The sequence below is a fragment of the Ostrea edulis genome, chromosome 6, assembly GCF_947568905.1.
Source record: "Ostrea edulis chromosome 6, xbOstEdul1.1, whole genome shotgun sequence".
Classification (NCBI taxonomy): Eukaryota; Metazoa; Mollusca; class Bivalvia; order Ostreida; family Ostreidae; genus Ostrea; species Ostrea edulis.
The window spans coordinates 25,303,743-25,325,047 of NC_079169.1; the positions used below are offsets into that span (position 1 = coordinate 25,303,743).

The 21,305-nt window shown below is 36.2% G+C and overlaps 1 protein-coding gene across 1 annotated transcript; it reads right to left on the reverse strand.

The window, feature by feature from the left end:
• Positions 1 to 970: 970 nt before the first annotated feature.
• Positions 971 to 15,257, reverse strand: LOC125645865 (GTPase HRas). The gene is made up of 8 exons (XM_048871745.2): positions 15,049 to 15,257; positions 14,526 to 14,574; positions 9,904 to 9,932; positions 9,023 to 9,107; positions 6,040 to 6,142; positions 5,724 to 5,763; positions 4,665 to 4,825; positions 971 to 4,476 (listed from the first exon to the last, which is right to left on the reverse strand). Exons 1-8 carry the CDS (start codon positions 15,077 to 15,079, stop codon positions 4,420 to 4,422), a joined length of 555 nt encoding a protein of 184 aa, XP_048727702.1. The 5' UTR covers positions 15,080 to 15,257; the 3' UTR covers positions 971 to 4,419.
• Between the last annotated feature and the right edge of the window lie 6,048 nt (positions 15,258 to 21,305).

Below are 21,305 nucleotides of genomic sequence, written 5' to 3' on the forward strand. Positions count from 1 at the left end.
GAGATTTCAAAGGTTCATATACACGAGTTTTTATCTAAGAAACTATTAATGTTTAATGTAGAGACTTTATTGAATCTTAGAATGATCCATTTGATATTATCAAATGGGTGCTAGATCCTTGATTTAGAGATGAGCCAGACTGAAAATATTTCTTTATCAAATTATCAATACTTATCTTTTGGTGATCGACAATTTACGAAAGATCAAATTTTGATACAAAATATGTAACATAGGACTAACGGGTTGATTTGGTCTCTCGTCCACAAAAAGCTCAATTGTTATATGATTTGTTTCATAGACCAGCCGATGCCTTCAAGGCGCTGGTGTCGTAACGACAACTTGAAAGACTTACAGATTTACTTCTTACTAATTTGCCATTTTAACTTTACCAGAACTACATGTAGAAGTAAAAGCTACTGGGTAGTCACCTCCCAATACTGGTTGTCAATATTAATTGTATGATAGTGAGGAATACCTGAAGCTTCGTTCATCCATGAAATATAATTTCCAGGCGGTAAATAACTCAAGCTCCATATCCATTGGACATCATACAATGTACATACCAAACTGACATTCTTGGGCAACAAACTTGCGCGTACTGGTTTGAGGTACTGACATTTGATTGTAATAAGTATCACCACTGGAGTTATTGTGTTTGATTATTAAGAAAGAAAAGGAAAATGCGGGCTGGGAGTCCACAGAAATATTTCAATGAAATACGAAGTTGATCCTCTCCAATCACATGACCAAACAATCCAACAGATGATCTCTTCATAAAATCTTAGATAAGAGGTATAATAAAATTCCACATGGAAAATGTATCTACCCTGCAGAAATATATAGTCAGTGTATTTAGCCTTAGAAGATTTCAATGGTCTCTACATCAACTCTGAAGGGACAAATCAGTAAATGACCAAATACAGAGGAATTGATGTCCTTGTCTAATATTCTATTCAGAACACAAAACAAATCCTTTACTACATTTTAATAAATGTGGAAACAATTACACTTTTACAAATTTTAAAAATATGATCATTAAAACATTTACATGATTAGTTTCAGTGCAACCCTGCCATGACCCTGCACTTTAAACTGTACAAACATTCACTGTAATACATCCAAGGCGATACAAAGAAATGTATAAATCAATATATATATCTTTCTAAATCCTTAACTTCTCATCTTACAGGACTTGTCACACTACTTATCTCTCTTTGTGAGGAAAAAACTCTGGTATCCAAAGAGAGCGGATCAAATTCACTGCTCTCGTGTTTATTTTGTTTAATGAACCTGTAGTCATGCTATCAAGGCATCCTACAACCAATATGGGTCTGAGTTGGCTTCTAAATGCACTACTCACTCTGAGATACACCCCAAAAAGTTTCGTAACTTTACAATGACTACTATCTCTCAAGGGTCTCTTGGATTAAAATCTAAACCATGAGAACTGTTTTGCCATCAATTTAGAAAATAACTTAAATATGAATTAAATAATGATTTGAGACAAATCTTCAGAAAACGTTGATAGTATTCCTACTGGGTATTAACAGGCTTGGCAACGACATCACTCAATCCTTTCATCTTGAGCATTAGTGTAGAAAATTTTCAGGATTCTGTACTTTTTTATAGCATTTGGCAAGTCATGACAACCTCACCATGTACTGTAACATTTAGCCAATCCACTAAATCTCTACCTTTCCTACCCAATTCAGAGAGAATTTTTACAAATGCAATACGAGAACATGTTGTACAGTCTGAGCACTTAATATAATGCAATGTCACACATCTTTATACATATAAGTTTATAATCTTTGTGATAAAAATTATTCAATATTGATGTACAAATGTATATCAAACATTACATAACTACAGTATATAAATCATAGAATGTTTAAACCAGAGTAGTTAAGAGTTAATAAAGATTAAATCTTTCATTATTTTTGTACACATTCATGGATGTACAGCTACATGTCCACACAATTTCCAATCATTTCTTTCTCAATAATACACTGCAATTTCTGGATACAGTTACATGAGAAACCTTAAATATAATATTTTATAATTCAATAAATTCACAATTTTCAACACGGCTGTCAATGACATGAATCATACGCTTCAATGTGCTGTAAGTATCTGACACATTTTAGAACAGTGTTCATCAGTATCATAGCATCATTTAAAAAACAAAAATTCTCATCCCTTCATTGACAAAAATTTATGACTGGGAACAACTTTTAAAATAAAAAATTTTATAGTAAGAAAACTTATAAATCAACAAGTTATCCGATAACAGTCACACAAAAAACTGCAGTAATATGCAAATATGGTGATAAATAATTTGTTTAACATGACTTCTAAATGCAGTTTACCTATATATGTCAAGAGAAAAACACCCAAATAAGCATTATGAGAATAAAACTATGGCAAACTGCTTATAAGTACCATATATATGTGTGGCACCATGTGCAAGTTGAAATCATGTATAGAAGCAATATAAAAAATCAACTAAATTTCATGCTTGCTTGGCATTACTGAGGCACAGAGATAAACTCCTAAAAACCAATGCCACAACAATATGATGACATACACACAAATAAAGATAGGAAGCTATGCAAAACAGTAGGAAATGCAAGTCATTTAAATGAATATCATAAATAAATCACAACTGCTTACAAATATTCAAAAACATAATGCTTAGTAAACTTCCCTAGGAAAACATTGGAGCATCTTCATCTACAAGCTCTACACTCTCAGTGAACTCACATTGATGGCATCTACATTTAGTGAATTGAGCCGAGTCGTAAACCGCACCACATTTATGGTTACTGCCATGTTATAACTTCCAATATTACAAATACTAAACACTGTGAAATTCATTTCAGTGTGATTTTGATGAAAAATTTCATTACCACCTAATTTAAACGTTTCCATACTGCGGAATCTGTCTAATCCGACATAAATAGGATCTATTTGGTATATTACTAATAACTCCCTTATAACATGAAAAAACCCCAAAACAACTCAACTGACAGATAAACTTAATGGCAGCTGTTTGGATTGATACTCATCAATAATGTGTGCAATGATAACTTTGGTTGTTTATAATTTTTTCTGTAACACCAAAAATGAGCAATTGTTTGCAAGTTCTAGTAATTGCAGCCAAAATGCAATACAAACATGTACAAAGTCTTAATTCAAGTGCGAGTTCCCTGTTGTATGCAAGATACAGGGCGGGGTCTAAGGCGAGAATGATAGCTAGAGTCAAGCCTTTCCCATATCTCCCATACATGTAAGGAACGAGCACTCTAAATGGCTTGTGATATGACATTTTAGCTACTTTTCAATTTTGGGGACTCTGCATATGTATAATTTTTGCAGCCAATCAGATCTTACAATCTTCACCAATTTGAATTTATATCAAAGTTAAAGGTTATAAGTACCCAACCAATACACAATGCATTAAGTGTGAGTGCGAATTGTTAGTATCATTTGGACGGTGAAACCTATGGATGGTCAGGAGCTGATGGATATTGATTTCCTCGACTGGAACAATGGCATAGGCGATTTTTCACTGTTACAAATTTTGAAACATTGGAAAATTTGGAATTTGAAGGAATGTGCGATTCATCTTTTGATCAGATCAACATGACACAACTCAAGTAATGGTTATGATGCTTTTGATGTAGAAATAAACTGACATTAAAATCCCTAAACCTACCGTCAAACCCAAGATAAATATAGCTAAAGAAAAGTCTACATGCTTTAAGACACCAGTCACAGAAGCAGAGTTGTCCAATCAATATAATGTAAATACAAAAAGCAACATTAGATATTTGAGCGAAGTTGAAAAAAATGTAAGTTCAAGATCCGCTATGAAATTGTGTTAAGAGGTCATCAGAACCTGAAAATGAAGCATCTTTTAAGCATTTCAATATGAGCAAACCATTGTGCATTGAACTCTAAAAATAATTTTGTTGTGTCATAACTAGGTAATATGTCACAATAAATACTGCTTTTACTGCTTTAAAAGAGAGTGGCATTCCCAAATTTTAGAGAGCGGTTTTAAGCTTCGAATTCAATCTCTGATTTCGGGGACAGAAAAAAGCTACCTTCAAACGTTAGATCTCAATCTCCTACTGCATGTCGGATTAGACAGGTGTCGCTGTATACAGTACTGAGGGAGCTTACTAAAGATTGTGCCAAACAGGCCTATACATATAATTGCACTGAATTTTGAATACATTTTACTAAGCACACATATAGTAACAGCTGGAGAAGATATGGGTGATTTTGTCTGATTACTGTCTAGAGAAGCTGGTATGGTGGTGAAGATTCCTGACCAATGTGGAAGTAACATTTTGAGTGAGCTGTATTGCATCACAAAACTGCTGACAGAGATGGAAGGCAGAATCACAGAACTCAAAACAAACGGCACAACTTCCTCTTCCCTTTCTTTATATTCCCTTTCTTTTCTTTCTGCAAAAGTACAAACACTTCCATTGAGTTATAAATTCATATCTCAAATGACATGCATGTTCTATAAACAGCTAGAGATTTTTTTAATATTTACAACAGACATATTCTAACTGAGAGCTGAAATATACATGTATCATTTAAAAATGAGCAAAATCCTAACAGTGTAAGTCATACAGTGATGGACTTACAAATTTCCTAATTTCTCTGACAAGAGTGTAGAAAGCGTCATCGACTCCCTGCCTTGTTTTGGCTGAGGTTTCTACGTAGGGGATGTTGTAGCTGTCAGACACCTGCTTGGCTTGCTTACCCTCCACTGTCCGTGTCTGTAAATCTACTTTGTTACCAACCACTGTAAAAATAATATATAACAACACTGTGAACATCAGGCAAAAAATCCTATATAACAACACTGTGAACATCAGGCCAAAAAATAGTATATAACACCAATATAAACATCAGACAAAAAACAATATAAAACAACAATACTCAAGAAATTTTCCAAGTGGAAAGAAACCTATGTTCCGTTTGTTCATCTTGTATGAAGTTGAATATATAAATAAAGTTTTAAATACATGAAATGTATTAATACTTTCACAGGGGATGGATTGAATATAGTTATGATGTGGTGCGTACATTAAAAAAACCCTAGGGTGCCACCCACCCATCCCACCCCAAAAACTACATCAAATCGAAATCTGAAAAGAACAATACAAAATATTTACTTCATCATGTAAAAAAAAAACTTAGAAAATATTTGATGTCATAATCAATATCACAGCAGTTTCAGACAACGGAATTTTGAATGGCTGTCTCACATAGATAATGTCGGTCTCACACTGGTAAAATACAATATTCTTTTTAATAAATTATGCATGCACTTCATAAGGTAAACATACGATAATTTGAAACATGCACTTGTAATCTAGCACTTGATTTCAGATAATAAACGACTGACTTTCTATCCAAATCGATCACCGAAATATCACTAAGTGAGATATTTCAGAGATGTAAAAAAGATATGAGAGAAAAAAAATCCATCATTTATACACTGTAAATACATGTAAACTGGGACATTCTATTTGCGTACTGTAAGACTTCAAATCAAGAAACACAACTCTTGTTGTCCTGCATGTGGTCAGTACAAGTTCAGCATCATCATCAAGACTGACTCCTTTGAGATGATACACCTGATCCGGATAAACTTTATCTACTTAATGCATACAGCAGTCACTGAAAGATTTACTTACACACCATGGGAACCTCATCTGCATCTTTAACTCTTTTGATCTGAAAATCAATGTAGCCATTATCACATTTACACCAATCACTGCTAAATGAACACATTTTAAAATACAGTTAAAAAATAATTCAGTCATTCATATTCCTTAATGGATGAAACCAATCATAAAGCTATTAGCTGATGAAATATCTTTTGAATTTTTAACTACTTTTTTTCTTTCTAAATCCATAATATGAATTAAATTCCATTTTCTTCATATATAACTGTCGTTCATTCTTTATAGATTAAGATACCAAACCCACATTTCAAAATAAGTGACCCACCTGTTCCCTGTATTGATTTATGTCTTCAAAGGACTTGGTGCTGTTGACAGCAAACACACACAGAAAGCCCTCCCCTGTCCTCATGTACTGGTCTCGCATAGCACTGTAATCATACAGAGAAACCTTTACTGCCGAGTTCTGACCCCATACATGGAGGTCATATTAAAAATATCAGAAAGATTAACCTAAAGACACAAAGAATTTATATACATGTATGAAAATGAATTTAAATATGTGTATTTTCATCTATCATTTGATTGTGATTTCATAAATACTTCAATTAAGGTTTCTCTACCACCCTGGAGTGACATTATTAAATTTTAACAGGTAGAATTAGGAATAATAGATCATTACAGACTTCAATATTTCTTGATTTTTTTGGTGGTTTTAGAAAAGATTTTTTATTTCGCTGAACTTGAATCTAGTTTGAGCCATATTTTCTTTATTTTGTTAAAGGCATATTTTTTTTTATAATTTGATTTCTTTTGTTATTTTGTTACACACAATTAGATTGGCCGAGCAATAAATTTTATTTTCAATAACAAAACATGCTACGTAGAGCATTGTATCATAATTGCTTGACGTTTTTGTTTGAAATTTATCCTAAAACATGGAATTAAAAGAGCATTCAACAAGTGATAAATTTATATAAAGAATAGTGAATTCAATACCAAAGTAATACTTATTGCACATTTATTTTTATGATTTATTTGAACCAAGGGTGGTGACAAGTATGAAGCACGAATCTCCGCCCTTCGTCCAAATAAATCAAGAAACACCGAAATAAATATTCAATAACTTACTTGTATCATGGCCAATTAGAAATATATATGTCATGTGACTAGTGGTTATTGCATGATTTTTTTAATTACCCCAATGAAAAGTAAAATTTTTGTCAGGTGATTGCTTGGAGTTTTTTCCTCTTCCCACCAGGCATGTTCATCATCCACTATTTGCCCGATTCTTGATGAGAGTGGATGTGCAGAATGTGTCTGATCAGAGCACCTCAACTATGAACATTGGCGATTTACACAATTTGGGTGCATAGTTTTAACAATGTGGATTTCCACAATTTGGGTCTACAGTTTTTACAATGTCGATTTCCACGATTTGGGTCTACAGTTTTGACAATGTTGATTTCCATGATTTGGGTCTACAGATTTTATTCAATGATGATTATAAGGATTTTCTCACAAGCATTTGATGAAGTTGAAATGAATCACACATTTCTTGAAATTAAACTGGGGGATGATGAAATGGATATTGACACAGTTGTAAGCCTATACATGTAGATCTAGTGAATTTTGATTTAAACTTAGAATCCATCGTTTTCATGCAGCCGAGGCCGCGCCATGCATGTTTAGTTTTGTTTTTGGTCAATTATAAAAGCCATTATCTGATTGGCTCCACACTACAAACCAATCATATGCTCCGTCTCAAGCCCATGTTTTGAATGGTGACTGATGTCAAGGGTTAGTGCAAGGTAAAGAATCAATAACCCTTGACTTGTGAAGATGGGGGGATATGTACAACAATATTTTGAAAATGAAAACTTTCATCAAATTTATTTTATTTAGCCAAAAAATTCAGTTTTACAAGAAAGAATGTGAAAGAAATTTTAAAACCCTGCTGGATTCGAAACCGACCTAAGTTCAACAATTGACATGCTAACCTACTGAACTACTTGGCTAGGCAATATTAAATTAAACAGAATAGACAAATACTGCTGATATTTATATTTCCATTCCTGTTTTAAAAGGAAGTCAGCCATTAGGATGATGTGGTATACCTGCTTATGGTGTCAATCTCCAGTTTAGACTTCGTAAATCCTATTTCATTTCAAAACTCTTTAGCAACCAAGAGAAATTTCTTGAACATTTCCACACTTGTGTATTCCTTGTGACAATTTTACTATTTGTAGTTTTCAAGTTTGCAACAGAAATTTAGTTCTCTTCAAAGGGGAAACAATTAGTATAGACTTTAGAGAACAGTGGCTTTCTGGGAGGGGGAACTGAGATAGACCATTTCTGTAGCATCTCCAATCCATCCCATCCACCCATCCCCTCCCCAAAAGCTAAAGTTTTTCAGCTACATGTATGCCAAAGTATAGTTTAACACTTTGAACATCCTAAAATGCTATTTATGAACAAATAACCTTATATAATAATTAAATCAATTTAAATAAAACTAAATTTTAAGAATAAAACTACATAAATATAGACAAAACTTTATTTACATTCTACTCTATTCCAAGGCTATGAATTTCAAGTAAAAATTGAAGGGGTTGAAAAGGTGAAATATCTACCAATAAAGCCATTTATCCTCTATTTGTCAAATTGAATTAGTGACGTAACAAAAAACAAGAAGTAATTTTTTTTTTATTCTGATGTCTGAACATGTTTAACATTAAATATAGGTAAAGCAAATTCAAAACTTTTTAAAAGAAAATTTACAATAATGAACAGCTAATGCTATGATGCATCTGTATTAATGAGGGGAGTTGATGGTAAACACTTCACCCTGATTTTGCTACAGTCTGCTCAGTGACCAGACAAACAACTAGAAGCCTTCCTCTGGAAATCACCACTTGTGTTTACTAAGCATTGCTAATAGGAGTTTCCTGTACACGGGAGATCTCAAGATTTGTAACCTTCAGTGTTCCATCATTTGATTAAACCTTATCAATAAAACTGCCAAAGAATATATTCCATATACATGTAAATCATGCACACTGTATCTAAACAATTCATGTGGTGTATCGTTTCACTACTATTTGTGGAACTTTGGCAAATTCATAACAGGGAAAGTTTTACATCTTGAAGAAGGCACATATCTAATGCAGCTTTGCCTCAGTCAGTAAGGGGGTTTGTCCTACACTTTATGTTAATATCAGTGCAGTTCTACGCCACAATCTGACATCTGCGGGTTCTGTTTTGACGTCACAATGACCTGGTACGATCACGGGACACAACTCTACACTGACCTGTACTCTTCTTGACCAGCCGTGTCCAGGATGTCCAGCAGACATGTTTCCCCGTCGATCACCACCTGCTTTCTGTAGGAATCCTCTGTGAAAAATTTGTGTCATTCAAAATATGTAATCACCAGAACCTGATATCCTATTAGTAAAACCTAATCAATATGTCACCTTATACCAAGTAATCAATTATGGAGAGAATGACAGCATTTTACCTTACTGGTGTGTATGTTTCTATTGATCACAGCTGACTTTATATGAATTAATTAAACAATAATCCTAAATCAGTAGTAATGACCTACATTAATAAAGTACATCTATTTCCTTTCTAACCATAATATTAAACAGAGAAACTTTTTTGCTAAAAATCCTTCAAATTACATGTAGCTTTCATTCTAAATTTTTGATTCTGCATAAAACCTATATATTATATACTAAAACTAAAACTGGGCCGGCACACATTAAACACTCAAACATGTAACAGGAAGAAATTATATCTTGGTTTTGTCATCTCATGGCAATTGTATGACAAAACACCGTCACTCTCTACTTCATATGACATAGAAAGAGCTTTTTAAGCTGACTTAGCAATTTCTGTGGAATTACAAATGTTCAAAATGAAAAAAAAAAGTTCCCTTCCTTCCTTAATGTGAACACTGGCAAATAGCAGCAATTGACACATGTAACATTATATAATTAAGTGCATAGTGAAATACACAGTGCTTGGTCCTGTAACTGCAAATTAACATCTATCTTGTCAATTATATGTGATGTAAACTATTATAACATTCAGTTTTAAACGTGGAAGGTTAACATTTGCCTCTCAATAAATCAGAGATTTTCTTCATAAGCTACATTCTTTCTCCAGTTGAGTCCAACAAACTTACCTATTGTGGGGTCATATTCTTCTACAAAACTGAAAGAAAAGAAACACTTGAAATAAACATGAAAAGCTATAGCTGAAGAGAAACAGATTCATGCTCTTTACAGGAGTGTCCAATTTTCTGCTGTTATTGATAATCTAATAAAACAAGCATGACTAAATCCACAATTATTTAACCGGTTGATAAGACTTTGGCATACTGGAGCATGCCATGAGCCCGGACTCAGATTTTTATAAAGCAGCAAGATATTTCACTGCCTATATCTTTACCCCCTCCCCCATATGTCAGATTTCAACTATACAATTTATTTCCAAGTTTAATAAATTACTATTCTGCAGTACATGAATATTTCTGAATGAACTAAATTCAAATTAAACTGTTGTCATTGAAAATTGATTTATTGATGATAAGTCTGATCTGCTCTGTCTACTATGTATGTAGTAATAATGTCTACTATGTATGTAGTAATAATAGTATTAATGGTTGATCAGAACACAGTAACTTTATTCATCCATGCAATCTATCATTTCCCTGTCCTGTCACCACATTTATAGACAGCTATTTTCAGTTACCATGGTTAAGTCGGTAGTAAAAGTCATAAACAGATACTAAAATCTCTCTCTTCACACATGCATGTTCCCATTCTCTTTTACTTTAATTGGTGTTTTTATTTCTATTTTTGCACATTTAATTTTTCCATATCATAATACACACATATATACAGTGAGAGAGAGAGAGAGAGAGAGAGAGAGAGAGAGAGAGAGAGAGAGAGAGAGAGAGAGAGAGAGAGGGGGGGGGGGAGGGGCGATAGAAAGAGGGGGAGGAGGGAGGGGGTAAAATGCAGGAAAAGTCCATTGTACATGTATAGGTAATAAGTAGAAAAGAATAAATATATTCAACAAGGACTATGTACACATGACCCACATTTAATTAAATATGGACCGTGTGTACATAGTAATCGCTGGGATATATTTTGTATATATCATGGCTACACTCCACTGCCCTAGTTCTATATATAATGTTATTATCACGGCAGGCTGTAGATCAATGGCTTCCCACTCATTCTGTGCCTTCAGAAGTCAGGGGGGACTTCGACTATAGACAAACCATTCCTAGTAATCAATACACAGAAAAAATAACAGTCCCCAGATGAGAAAATGTTTGAATAGCTTAAATTCGTCACCGATATCTACCAACATAAACAAGTCATCAAGAGTTGGTTGTTGTTTTTTAATTTATACAAGTACCATATTCTTATGTTTTTTTAACATAGTACTGTTATTGTACTTTCAACTTTTAAAGTTGCCAATGAATAAATATCTATCTATCTATATAAACATGATAAATGACATCTAACAGGTACATGTATTACCTAGTGACAGTAAATGTCAGCCCCCCCCCCCCCCCCACCCTAATTGGTCAATGTCTCAAAATCCAAGGGAGAAATCAATCTGCACTTCAACCAATCATAAAGAAGAGGCCGTGGACCACTAACTGTACTCCTGCTCTAATCCTGAAATATAAATAATTTTACCGTCTTGGAGGCAATAATGATTCTTTAGTCAACTCAACAACAACAAAAAGTAACCAGGGTCATCAGGCTAATATGTGGCTTAATGCATTGCAAAGACTGATTTCTTATAATATACATTGCATGGACTGGAAATTACATTTGGCACTTGGTATTACAGGTCCATGATTCAGCAACAAGGGTCAGACAATTCCTCAACTTGCACTCAGCATTGGTAGTACATGCCCAGTACGTATAATGCATGTAACACTAGGTAGATGTTCATTGTTGAAGCTACAGTGTATTTCTAAGGACCCTTTTATGATTGTGTGCAAGAAAGTATGGCGGTCACCAGCTCGGACTAGTGATTTTCCTCCAGGTACTCCAATATCCACCCCCCAACCCCACAAACATATCCACCCCCCCCCCCAACCCCCACACACACACATATCCACCCCCCAACCCCACACACATATATCCACCCCCAACCCCACACAAACACACATATTCACCCCCCAACCCCACACAAACACACATATCCACACACCCCCAACCCTACACAAACATATCCACCACCCCCCAACCCCACACAAACAAACATATCCACCCCTCAACCCCACACAAACACACATATCCACAGCCCAACCCCACACAAACACACATATCCACACCCCAACCCCACACAAACACACATATCCACCCCTCAACCCCACACAAACACACCCCTCAACCCCACACACACATATCCACAGCTCAAACCCACACATACACACATATCCACCCCCAACCCCACACAAACACACATATCCACAGCCCAACCCCACACAAACACACATATCCACCCCTCAACCCCACACAAACACACATATCAACCCCCAACCCCACACAAATCCACCCCTCAACCCCACACACACATATCCACAGCTCAAACCCACACATACACACATATCCACCCCCAACCCCACACAAACACACATATCCACAGGCCAACCCCACACAAACACACATATCCACCCCTCAACCCCACACAAACACACATATCCACCCCCAACCCCACACAAATCCACCCCTCAACCCCACACACACATATCCACAGCCCAACCCCACACAAACACACATGTCCACCCCTCCCAACCCCACACAAACACACATATCAACCCCCCAACCCCACACAAACAAACATATCCACCCCCCAACCCTACACAAACACACATATCAACCCCCCAACCCCACACAAATGCACATATCCACCCCCCAACCCCACACAAACACATATATCCATCCCCCAACCCCACACAAACACACATATCCATCCCCCAACCCCACACAAACGCACATATCCACAGCCCAACCCCACACAAACACACATATCCACCCCTCAACCCCACACAAACACACATATCCATCCCCCAACCCCACACAAACACACATATCCACAGCCCAACCCCACACAAACGCACATATCCACCCCTCAACCCCACACAAATGCACATATTGATGACCTTGGCACACTTACCTTGTGATTTAAATTAAGTTTAATGTTATAAAGGAGTTCCCTTCTATAATAATATCCTTTAACTATTTATTGGATGACCAGAATAATGTATCCTTTCTATAATAATATCTTAACTATTTATCAGATGACCAGAATAATGTATCCTTTCACAGAAAGCCTTGGGTGTCATCTTTTACACTTTAAATATTATGAAGGCTAAAAAGTTCATGTTATAATATATTGTAAAGTGTAAACCAACATTTTTTTGCATGTGAGGAATTTTCGCGACATTCACAAGAACCTCGTTACCAACATTTTCCCCCCATGAACCAGTCCTTTAATGTCTCTCATATTTGTTTAAGATTATCTTGGTTGCAAAAATAAGCCGCCACGAACCAGTTCATCATTGCAAAACATAGTTGTCACAATAAAAAGTTGGTTAATGTGTGTGTGTGTGCATGCGTGTAATCCAAGAAAATAGAAAAATTCCCACAAGTAGTAGTATATCATGATAAAAATATCACAACACCCACTCAATATACTCATATCAAGTTTAGAACATACTCAACTATTCAAACTAGTTCAGTACATATTAGGTATATATTCAATCGACATTGTGATATTTCATAATTATATATAGGGAGTAGAAGTGATGCAAATCATGATTACAATTTCAATGTATTCTTTATTTAAATAAATATAGAATTATCCAAGGGCAGATAACTATCATGTGCAAAAAGTAAAAGTACACTCCTTCTAATTCACCTCCATCTTAGCATGCCCTCTGCAGTTTAGGACAAAACAAATCCATTTCATCCCTAGATACTTAAATCTTTTAGCATCTACGAATTTTATACTTTAATTATTTTTTTTTTTTCTTTCAAGTACAATAATTAGAACGTACTTCTGAAGTGAACAGTATATAAATAAAGTCAATTTTAACTCAATCAACAAATTGCCTGCATCTATAATGCAATGAATACTTAATGTTTCAAGCTGATTTGATGAGATTTTTTTTTTCTTTTATTGTAAATTGCATATGATGTTCTGCAATTTCAAAATCTAAAATAAACAATGACTGTTAGGTTAAATTTAGATTCTGACATCTTGCACCAAAATAGGAAGTCTTAGATGCATAAACCGTCAGTAAAACAAGCTAGATCCAAATAAACGGCGACAAAACAAAGACACTAAATTGGCATGGCTTCTGCTACTGTTCCATTACACTATAAACTTCTTACAACATCATCCAAGTGGTCAAACTGCACCTGATGCTTCCCAATATTGTCAAGTCTACAAGATAATGTGACAATCCCCTGCCTCCATTGAATTTTTAACCCCATTAACATCTAATGGTGTTCATTTGTACTTCACGCAAACAAAATTGTCATTTACTCCTGGTAAACACAATAAATGTAGTACGAGTGGTAGTATACCAGCATTTCTGCTAGCTTAAGCTAGTAGTTTAGTTCTTTAGCTCAGTAGTAGAGACTTCGACTCTTATAAATAACCCAAAGAACTCTTGATCTCAGAGAGTCGATACCCACTGCCAGTAGATATTTATTTTGAAATGAAATAATGTTTATGAGTATTATCAATGTATATAAAAAAGCTGCTTACTGGTTTTGAATTAGTTGGATGGTTAAAGCGCTCTTTCCCACGCCACCAGCTAGAGAGGGAAAGAAAAAATAACAATAAACAACACTGGCATGAAAGAAAACATTACAGGCTAAAAAAATGTTAAATTTATATCACCATGACCTTACTGGCTTAGTGTACTTGTATATAGAATTAAAAGCTTGAAAATTGTCATCGTTTAAAACAAACTATTTTCTATCATTTAAAATGAACCATTACATTTTAATATGATATGGTAACCAAATAAATATATTGCTTTATGGTGCCCCTTAAGGAAATTCGGGATTATCATAAATGACAATTCTGTTCTTTATAAAAAATTTGAAATTCGTCATTTTCAGCAGAACCAACAATCTCAAATATTCAAGTCGCTACATTCATGTAAAACATAAAGAAAAAGGCCCTCAATTTTAATACATAAATAGCAAAGTGTGTACATCAGTTATGCACAAAACATTGAATGCTGGGCGCGACCACCGAGGAATTCCGAATTGTTTTAACTTACCTCCAACAACAACTAATTTATACTCCGTCATTAGGATCTAATAACTTTCAGAAGACGGTACCCACAGTGAAAACCTGTGTTTGGGAGTACACACATAAACCTAGATCCCTAACTTCTTGACCTCGATCCGTGAGAACGAGGTAAAATAAATTGTGGATACGTCACACGTCAATGAAGAACGTTACACATTGAGTGGGGTTCACGGAGGGTAATCAGGTTCGATAAAAATTCCTGTTATAAATATGTCGTGAGAAAAAGTTATTAACGATATGACTACATCTTGAGATTTTTATGTACATAGTAAATTTCAGCTCAAAATTGTATCTTTTCTCTCAAATTTTTGAGTATTCTCTAAAAGGCCCTCACGATCTAAAGATAGGGTTGGGGCATCTAAACTATTTTTAGATTTATGAGGTACACTAAAGGTCAACTAGTGTGAACCGGATTGTATATTAGCCACGACATTTTAGCATCGTGTAATGACAAGATCTTTTTTTAGACGATCAATAAAATATTTTGAATTAAAAATGGGGAGGAAAAAAAATGATAGAATACTTTAAAAACGTGTGTGATTTTTTTAATATCATTTTGGAACGCGTTTTGAAAGTCTAAGTTCCAATCATACAGAAGCTATAGGGTCCACATTGGTGACATGGGGGCATGGCAGAATTAATATACTCAACAAAATAAGCTAAGGGCCAGGTAAAGAATATATATGATTTGTTGGGAGTATTTGTTCAGTGAATGGGGAATATATATATATATATATATATATATATATATATATATATATATATATATAATCATTTTAAAATGCTGTAAAAAGCAAAGAGACAGAAACAATTTTCATTTGTAACCAACATAAACATTAATTTGGTAAATCAATGATAATGGCCATCAACAATGGTTTTCATAAATAAGTGCAACATTAAGGATCGTTGAGATGTTGATTAATGAACAGTTCAAATATTGTCCTCTGTATTTGGTATTAGCCCTTTGATGACTTCCCTACATCGATCTGGGAAACTGTTTATTAAATTCCGGAAATCATTTTGAGGAATTCTCGACCATTCTACTACCAGGGCTATTTCAAGTTCACGAAGAGTGCTACACTGGGTTTCTCTTCTCGAAATTTGTCTTTGGAGCATGTGCCATGCATGCACGATTAGATTTAGGTCAGGTGACTTAGCTGGCCAACCCATCCTTTCGATTGTTTCGTCTTCCAAATAGTGATTGACCAACCTTGCACAATGGGGTCTGACATTATCGTCCATCAGAATGAAATATCACCAATGGCATCAGCAAATGGCCTAACAATAGGTGCAAGGATCTCATCTCTAGCAGATCCATTTCTCATGACGTAGAGGTATGTGGTACCGTAGTAACTTGGTGCCTGCCCAAACCATGATAGAGCCTCCACCGAACCAGTCATGCTCAGCGATACAACAGTCCTGAAATCTATCGTTTTTCTTTCTCCTAATTCCTGTACGGCCATCATTAAATTCCAGGCAAAATCTGGATCCATCAGTCTGCCCAAACCATGATAGAGCCTCCACCGAACCAGTCATGCTCAGCGATACAACAGTCCTGAAATCTATCGTTTTTCTTTCTCCTAATTCCTGTACGGCCATCATTAAATTCCAGGCAAAATCTGGATCCATCATGGACACATCTTGGATACGTTGTGGATCCCAGTTTACACATCGTCGGAAACCCACGGTTGATAAAGCTTGTTCGCATGAATAAATATTTAAAAATGTCCAATCAAAGAAATCATCATAGTAATGGAACGTACTCTTCTGTTTTAAAACGTAGCTTTAATTAACTTAACTTTGCTATCACAACAATTGTATACCAAATTGGGCTGAAAGCGTCTTGTTGATTGGAAAAATTTGCTCAGGGTGTGCTATGAGCACCCAATCAAATTGCCTCATTAATTATTCATTAGAACGAACGAGTTGGAATGAATGGACCCACGGGTGATGGAGAGAGGAACGAAGCGTAATCAACCGTGGGTTTCTGACGATGTAGTTGAAATGGTCTTGTGCAAACTGGAGGCGGCGGTTGCGATGATCCACAGTAAAAGGTGGGCGCACAGCTGGACGTCTGACATGCAGTCCCGCATCATGAAGTTCATTTCGCAAGGTCTGTGTGGAAATCCGTGTCTCTGTTGCTACTGTTAGCTCCCTGTTGGGGAAATTGCTGAGGACATTCGATTTCTCTTTGCAAGTAGTGATATTTGTCGATCTTGTCTGACAGTTGTAACTTTCGGACGACCACTCCTAGGTCTCTGTTTAACATTGTTAGTCTGTTCAAACCGTTTTAACAAATGTCCAATGACAGAATGGCTGACACCGAGCTGTGTACCAACATGGCTTTGGGAACATCCAGTCTGAAGCATCCCAATGGACCTTGCGGTTTCTCTACTGTTAAAGGTCTTCGTTGAGGCATAATAACTCAATAAGGTCAATGGTAACTTCTTGTGTAGCATACAATTGAAGAGAATACCTTTTCAAGTTTGCCAAAGATATTTTGTAGATAACCATAGACAGAGAACTTCGAAAACCCCGACACCCCAAACTCCAAGTCTTTCACGGAATGAATATAAATCACGAGAATGTTTGAACAACAACTCCAGAACAGGTATGGAAACACCAAAATAACAAAAATACTTTGGCAAATTTAACTGGCCCTTAACTTATTTTGTTGAGTATATGACTCTGCACACAAAATATAAAATGAAATGCACCTGCGATAGCGATATGCCAACAGCTTTGGCAATATCACGAATCGTGTATCTGTCATCACTTTCAATTATGATTTTTGAGACATTTGCCTTGCCTGTTACAGCCACATTTTGCTGCATCTTTGACGGACTTGTAACAGTCAGAAATTTCTTTCTCCACCTATGAACTGTCTCGTAAGATACCTTATCAGACCCATAAACTTCCCCAATTTAGTAAAAATCTGCATTACCGAATGACCGACTTTTGCGCGAACTTTTATACAAGATCTAATTTCTTCAATATTCTCAACCCGTTTCGCAACCATATTTGCAACAGTGGTCAACGACTGGCTCTTTTGAAATGACAAAAAGTTTTAAACTATGTGGAACTGAAGGCTCGTGTTTATAACGTTGGAAATGTATTGAATAGAACTATTCAAGAGTATCATCATCCACGAAATCGTGCAAAGCGTATCGCGCTGTGGTACAATACACTATACATATTGAACAGCCCTCGTATATGGTCCCGCACTGCACTTTCCAGCTTGTCACTAAAAATGTCCATTACACCCCTGAATATTTGTCCACCAACTAATTTTCCCAATCCACATTGGAAAGAACTTCTCTCATTGCACTGTAGTCCCCTTTATTATAATTGTTCTTTCTTGTCTTACTGATCAGTATCTCAGTCTTACACGTGTATTCAAAAGATAGTATGCAATGATCACTATTCCCTAGCGGAACTAGGTAACGTAAGTCTTTTACTACATTACACTCGGTTGTAACACAAGATTCAAGAGAGATGGTCTTTGGTCTCCACGGTACCTCGTAGGTCTATCCACATGTCGGATGAGGAAGCCGTCTCTAATGCATTCTATGGATTTGTCATTTTCAGAGTTTTCGCTGTCGGTTGCTGTATGGTTATCCCAGTCGATATTGGGATAATTTAAGTCCCCAAGAATGACTATGTCACGTACACCAGGTCCTGTGTCCGTTACACTCCGAAGTAGTCCCTCTAGGTTCTGATCGTTATCTTCGTCACTTGATGGACTGAGATATATACACTGTACAATACAATTGTGTTAATTCCTCCAAATTTCACACTGACCCATACCGACTCTTTAAACTCCTGTTCACTATCACGTACCACGTTAATAACCTCTATATACGTACTCCCAGTCCCTCCAGCTCCAGGTTGTGGACTGGTGGATGATAACCTTCCAATGCTAGCACTGTCACTTCTAGTTTTGTTATACCATTCTTTGGTTTCACTTATGTCTCGTTTATTTTCCTTCACACGCTGTTCTGCGTCTAACATCTTAATTCTGGTTCGAATCCCGTCCGCGACAATCCTAAGTCGTTAAAACAGGTAGTGACAGTTTCATTGCCAAACGCTCGGCATCAGGTGTGAATGTCACGGGTCCTCAGAGATTACCTTAAAAACGGAGTTCCCGTGTTACAGTAGGTGTGGCACGCTAAAGAACCCTCACTGCTCAGTTCCGTGAGCATAAGCCTAAATTTGAAGCCCTTCACCGATCTTGGTGACGTCTCCATATGAGTGAAAAATTCTCGAGAGGGTCGTTAAACAAGATACAATTACCAACCATCCTTGATAAAACTATTTACATCTCCCTCATGCATAGCTCTTATCGTTAAAACGAATTTGACTCCACTTTTTTGGCACTCTGTTTTTCCCTAAAATAGCTCTTAGGGCCAACAAGTTTACTGTTATTTCGGATTTCAAAACTTTCGGTTGAGCATCACTCAAGATACATTATTTTGTCGAAATGCGCATCTGGTGCATCAAAATTGGTACCGTATAAGTTTTACATTATGACCCCTGGGTCGAGACCTCTGCTGGTGGACTGTTAGTCCCCGAGGGTCTCTACAGCCCAGTAGCTAAGTACTTCCTTACCAACTTGAAAATACGGATGTATATTTAATTGCTGTAATAAAATTTAGAAATTCATTTCAAAATTAAGGATTATCTCCCTCATGCATAGCTCTTATCCTTAGACGAATTTGACTCCACTTTTTTTTTGGCACTCTGTTTTCCTCTAAAATAGCTCTTAGGGCCTATAAGTTTACTGTTATTTCCGATTTCAAAAATTTCGGTTGAGCATCACTGAAGAATGCACATGTAAAACTTATACGGTACCAATTTTGACGCACCAGATGCGCATTTCGACAAATAACATCGGATGTTTGTGCCGTTTACCCTGGACCTTCCGAGTCCCTGCCTGTAGCAAAGTCCGCTGTGTCCCCTCTCTCTGAACTGCAATAACCTCTGTTGTCGCTGAATGATTTTCCCTCCTCTGATAGAAATATCAGCCTCGCCCTGGTCCCCACTATCCCTCAGTTCTATCGCAATTTGTAATCCTCCAAACGTTGTGTCTTTCTTAGATCCGGGCCACTGAACACCTCCTTGCACGTGGTCTGTGTTATCCTTCAGTGTTGTTGAATCTTTAAGAATCTTTCTCTCAACTTGCTTCCTCGCTGATCACATACTGTCGCTTAAAATTGTCATTCTAGTCTTTTTTGGGGTCATTTTCCCCTATTGTTCTACAACTTTCCACTACATCCTCCCCATCGACCATAATCGCTCTTAAAAGCTGCTTAACTGACTCGATATCCTTTGCTTTACTCATGATCCAACTTCTGTACAGTTTTGTCTGAATCCGACTCGAGCAGAATTTTAAGGAATTCCTTCTAGTGGTCCTGACCTTCAAAATCTATATAGAGTTCAACAACTCATTATGGGAACCTAGTATGCAAAGAGTAAAGCCCCCACCGTTCTATGGTGCCTGAATTCTGTCCACATGGATTTTAAAATGAATTCCCTCAAGTGAACATGCCATGTTTACTCCTTTCCTAGGGAACAAAATAGGATTCGACAACTGGCTATATGGGGAACATGCTAAATTTGATGATCACAGGGCATGCAGCTCTTAGTCTATATTTGTACGTTTCGTCTGAATCTTGCGGCCCAGAAGGAATCCCTTCAGTGGTCTTAACCTTTGACTATGACTTTTAAAATCGATAGGGTTCAATTACAAGTGCCTACAATGTACCATGTTATGCAAGTTTGGTATGTAATTCTTACCCGTGCAAACACGCACAGTAGCTTAATTATAGCAGTCCATTTATGGTTTCAAAGGAAGTTGGCCATTTGTTCATCATGTAGTATGTATATTCCCTTTGTAGCCTATAAGTTTTTTGTCAATTGCACAGAAATATACAGAATGCATGGTCATTTAAAAAAAAAATATTCTGACCGCTTTAGGATGCAAGCTTTCATAAACCGCGCATTATTCGTGTTAAAACATGTGGACATATTTAATATCGTTTTGACAAATAGTTTATCAGACTTCGAATAATTTTAGTAAAATACTGAGATTTACTATTTAATGTCCATTGTCCAATAGGCCTGATTCAGGACGGGACATAAATTACGTTTAAATACCCCTTATTGAGCCTCTAATAGAAATCTTAATCATCTAGACGCTTAAGTCCATTTCTCGTCGCAGATGTT

What these genes read in the sequence shown, in the direction of transcription:
- LOC125645865 (XM_048871745.2), bottom strand. Translation starts at nt 15,079, where the DNA reads ATGACGGAGTATAAATTAGTTGTTGTTGGAG. An exon ending in AGAATATGACCCCACAATAG is followed by an intron (nt 9,108 to 9,903) that starts GTAAGTTTGTTG and finishes AATTTTTCACAG; the next exon opens with AGGATTCCTACAGAAAGCAG. An exon ending in TCAGAGAAATTAGGAAATTT is followed by an intron (nt 4,477 to 4,664) that starts GTAAGTCCATCA and finishes GTACTTTTGCAG; the next exon opens with AAAGAAAAGAAAGGGAATAT.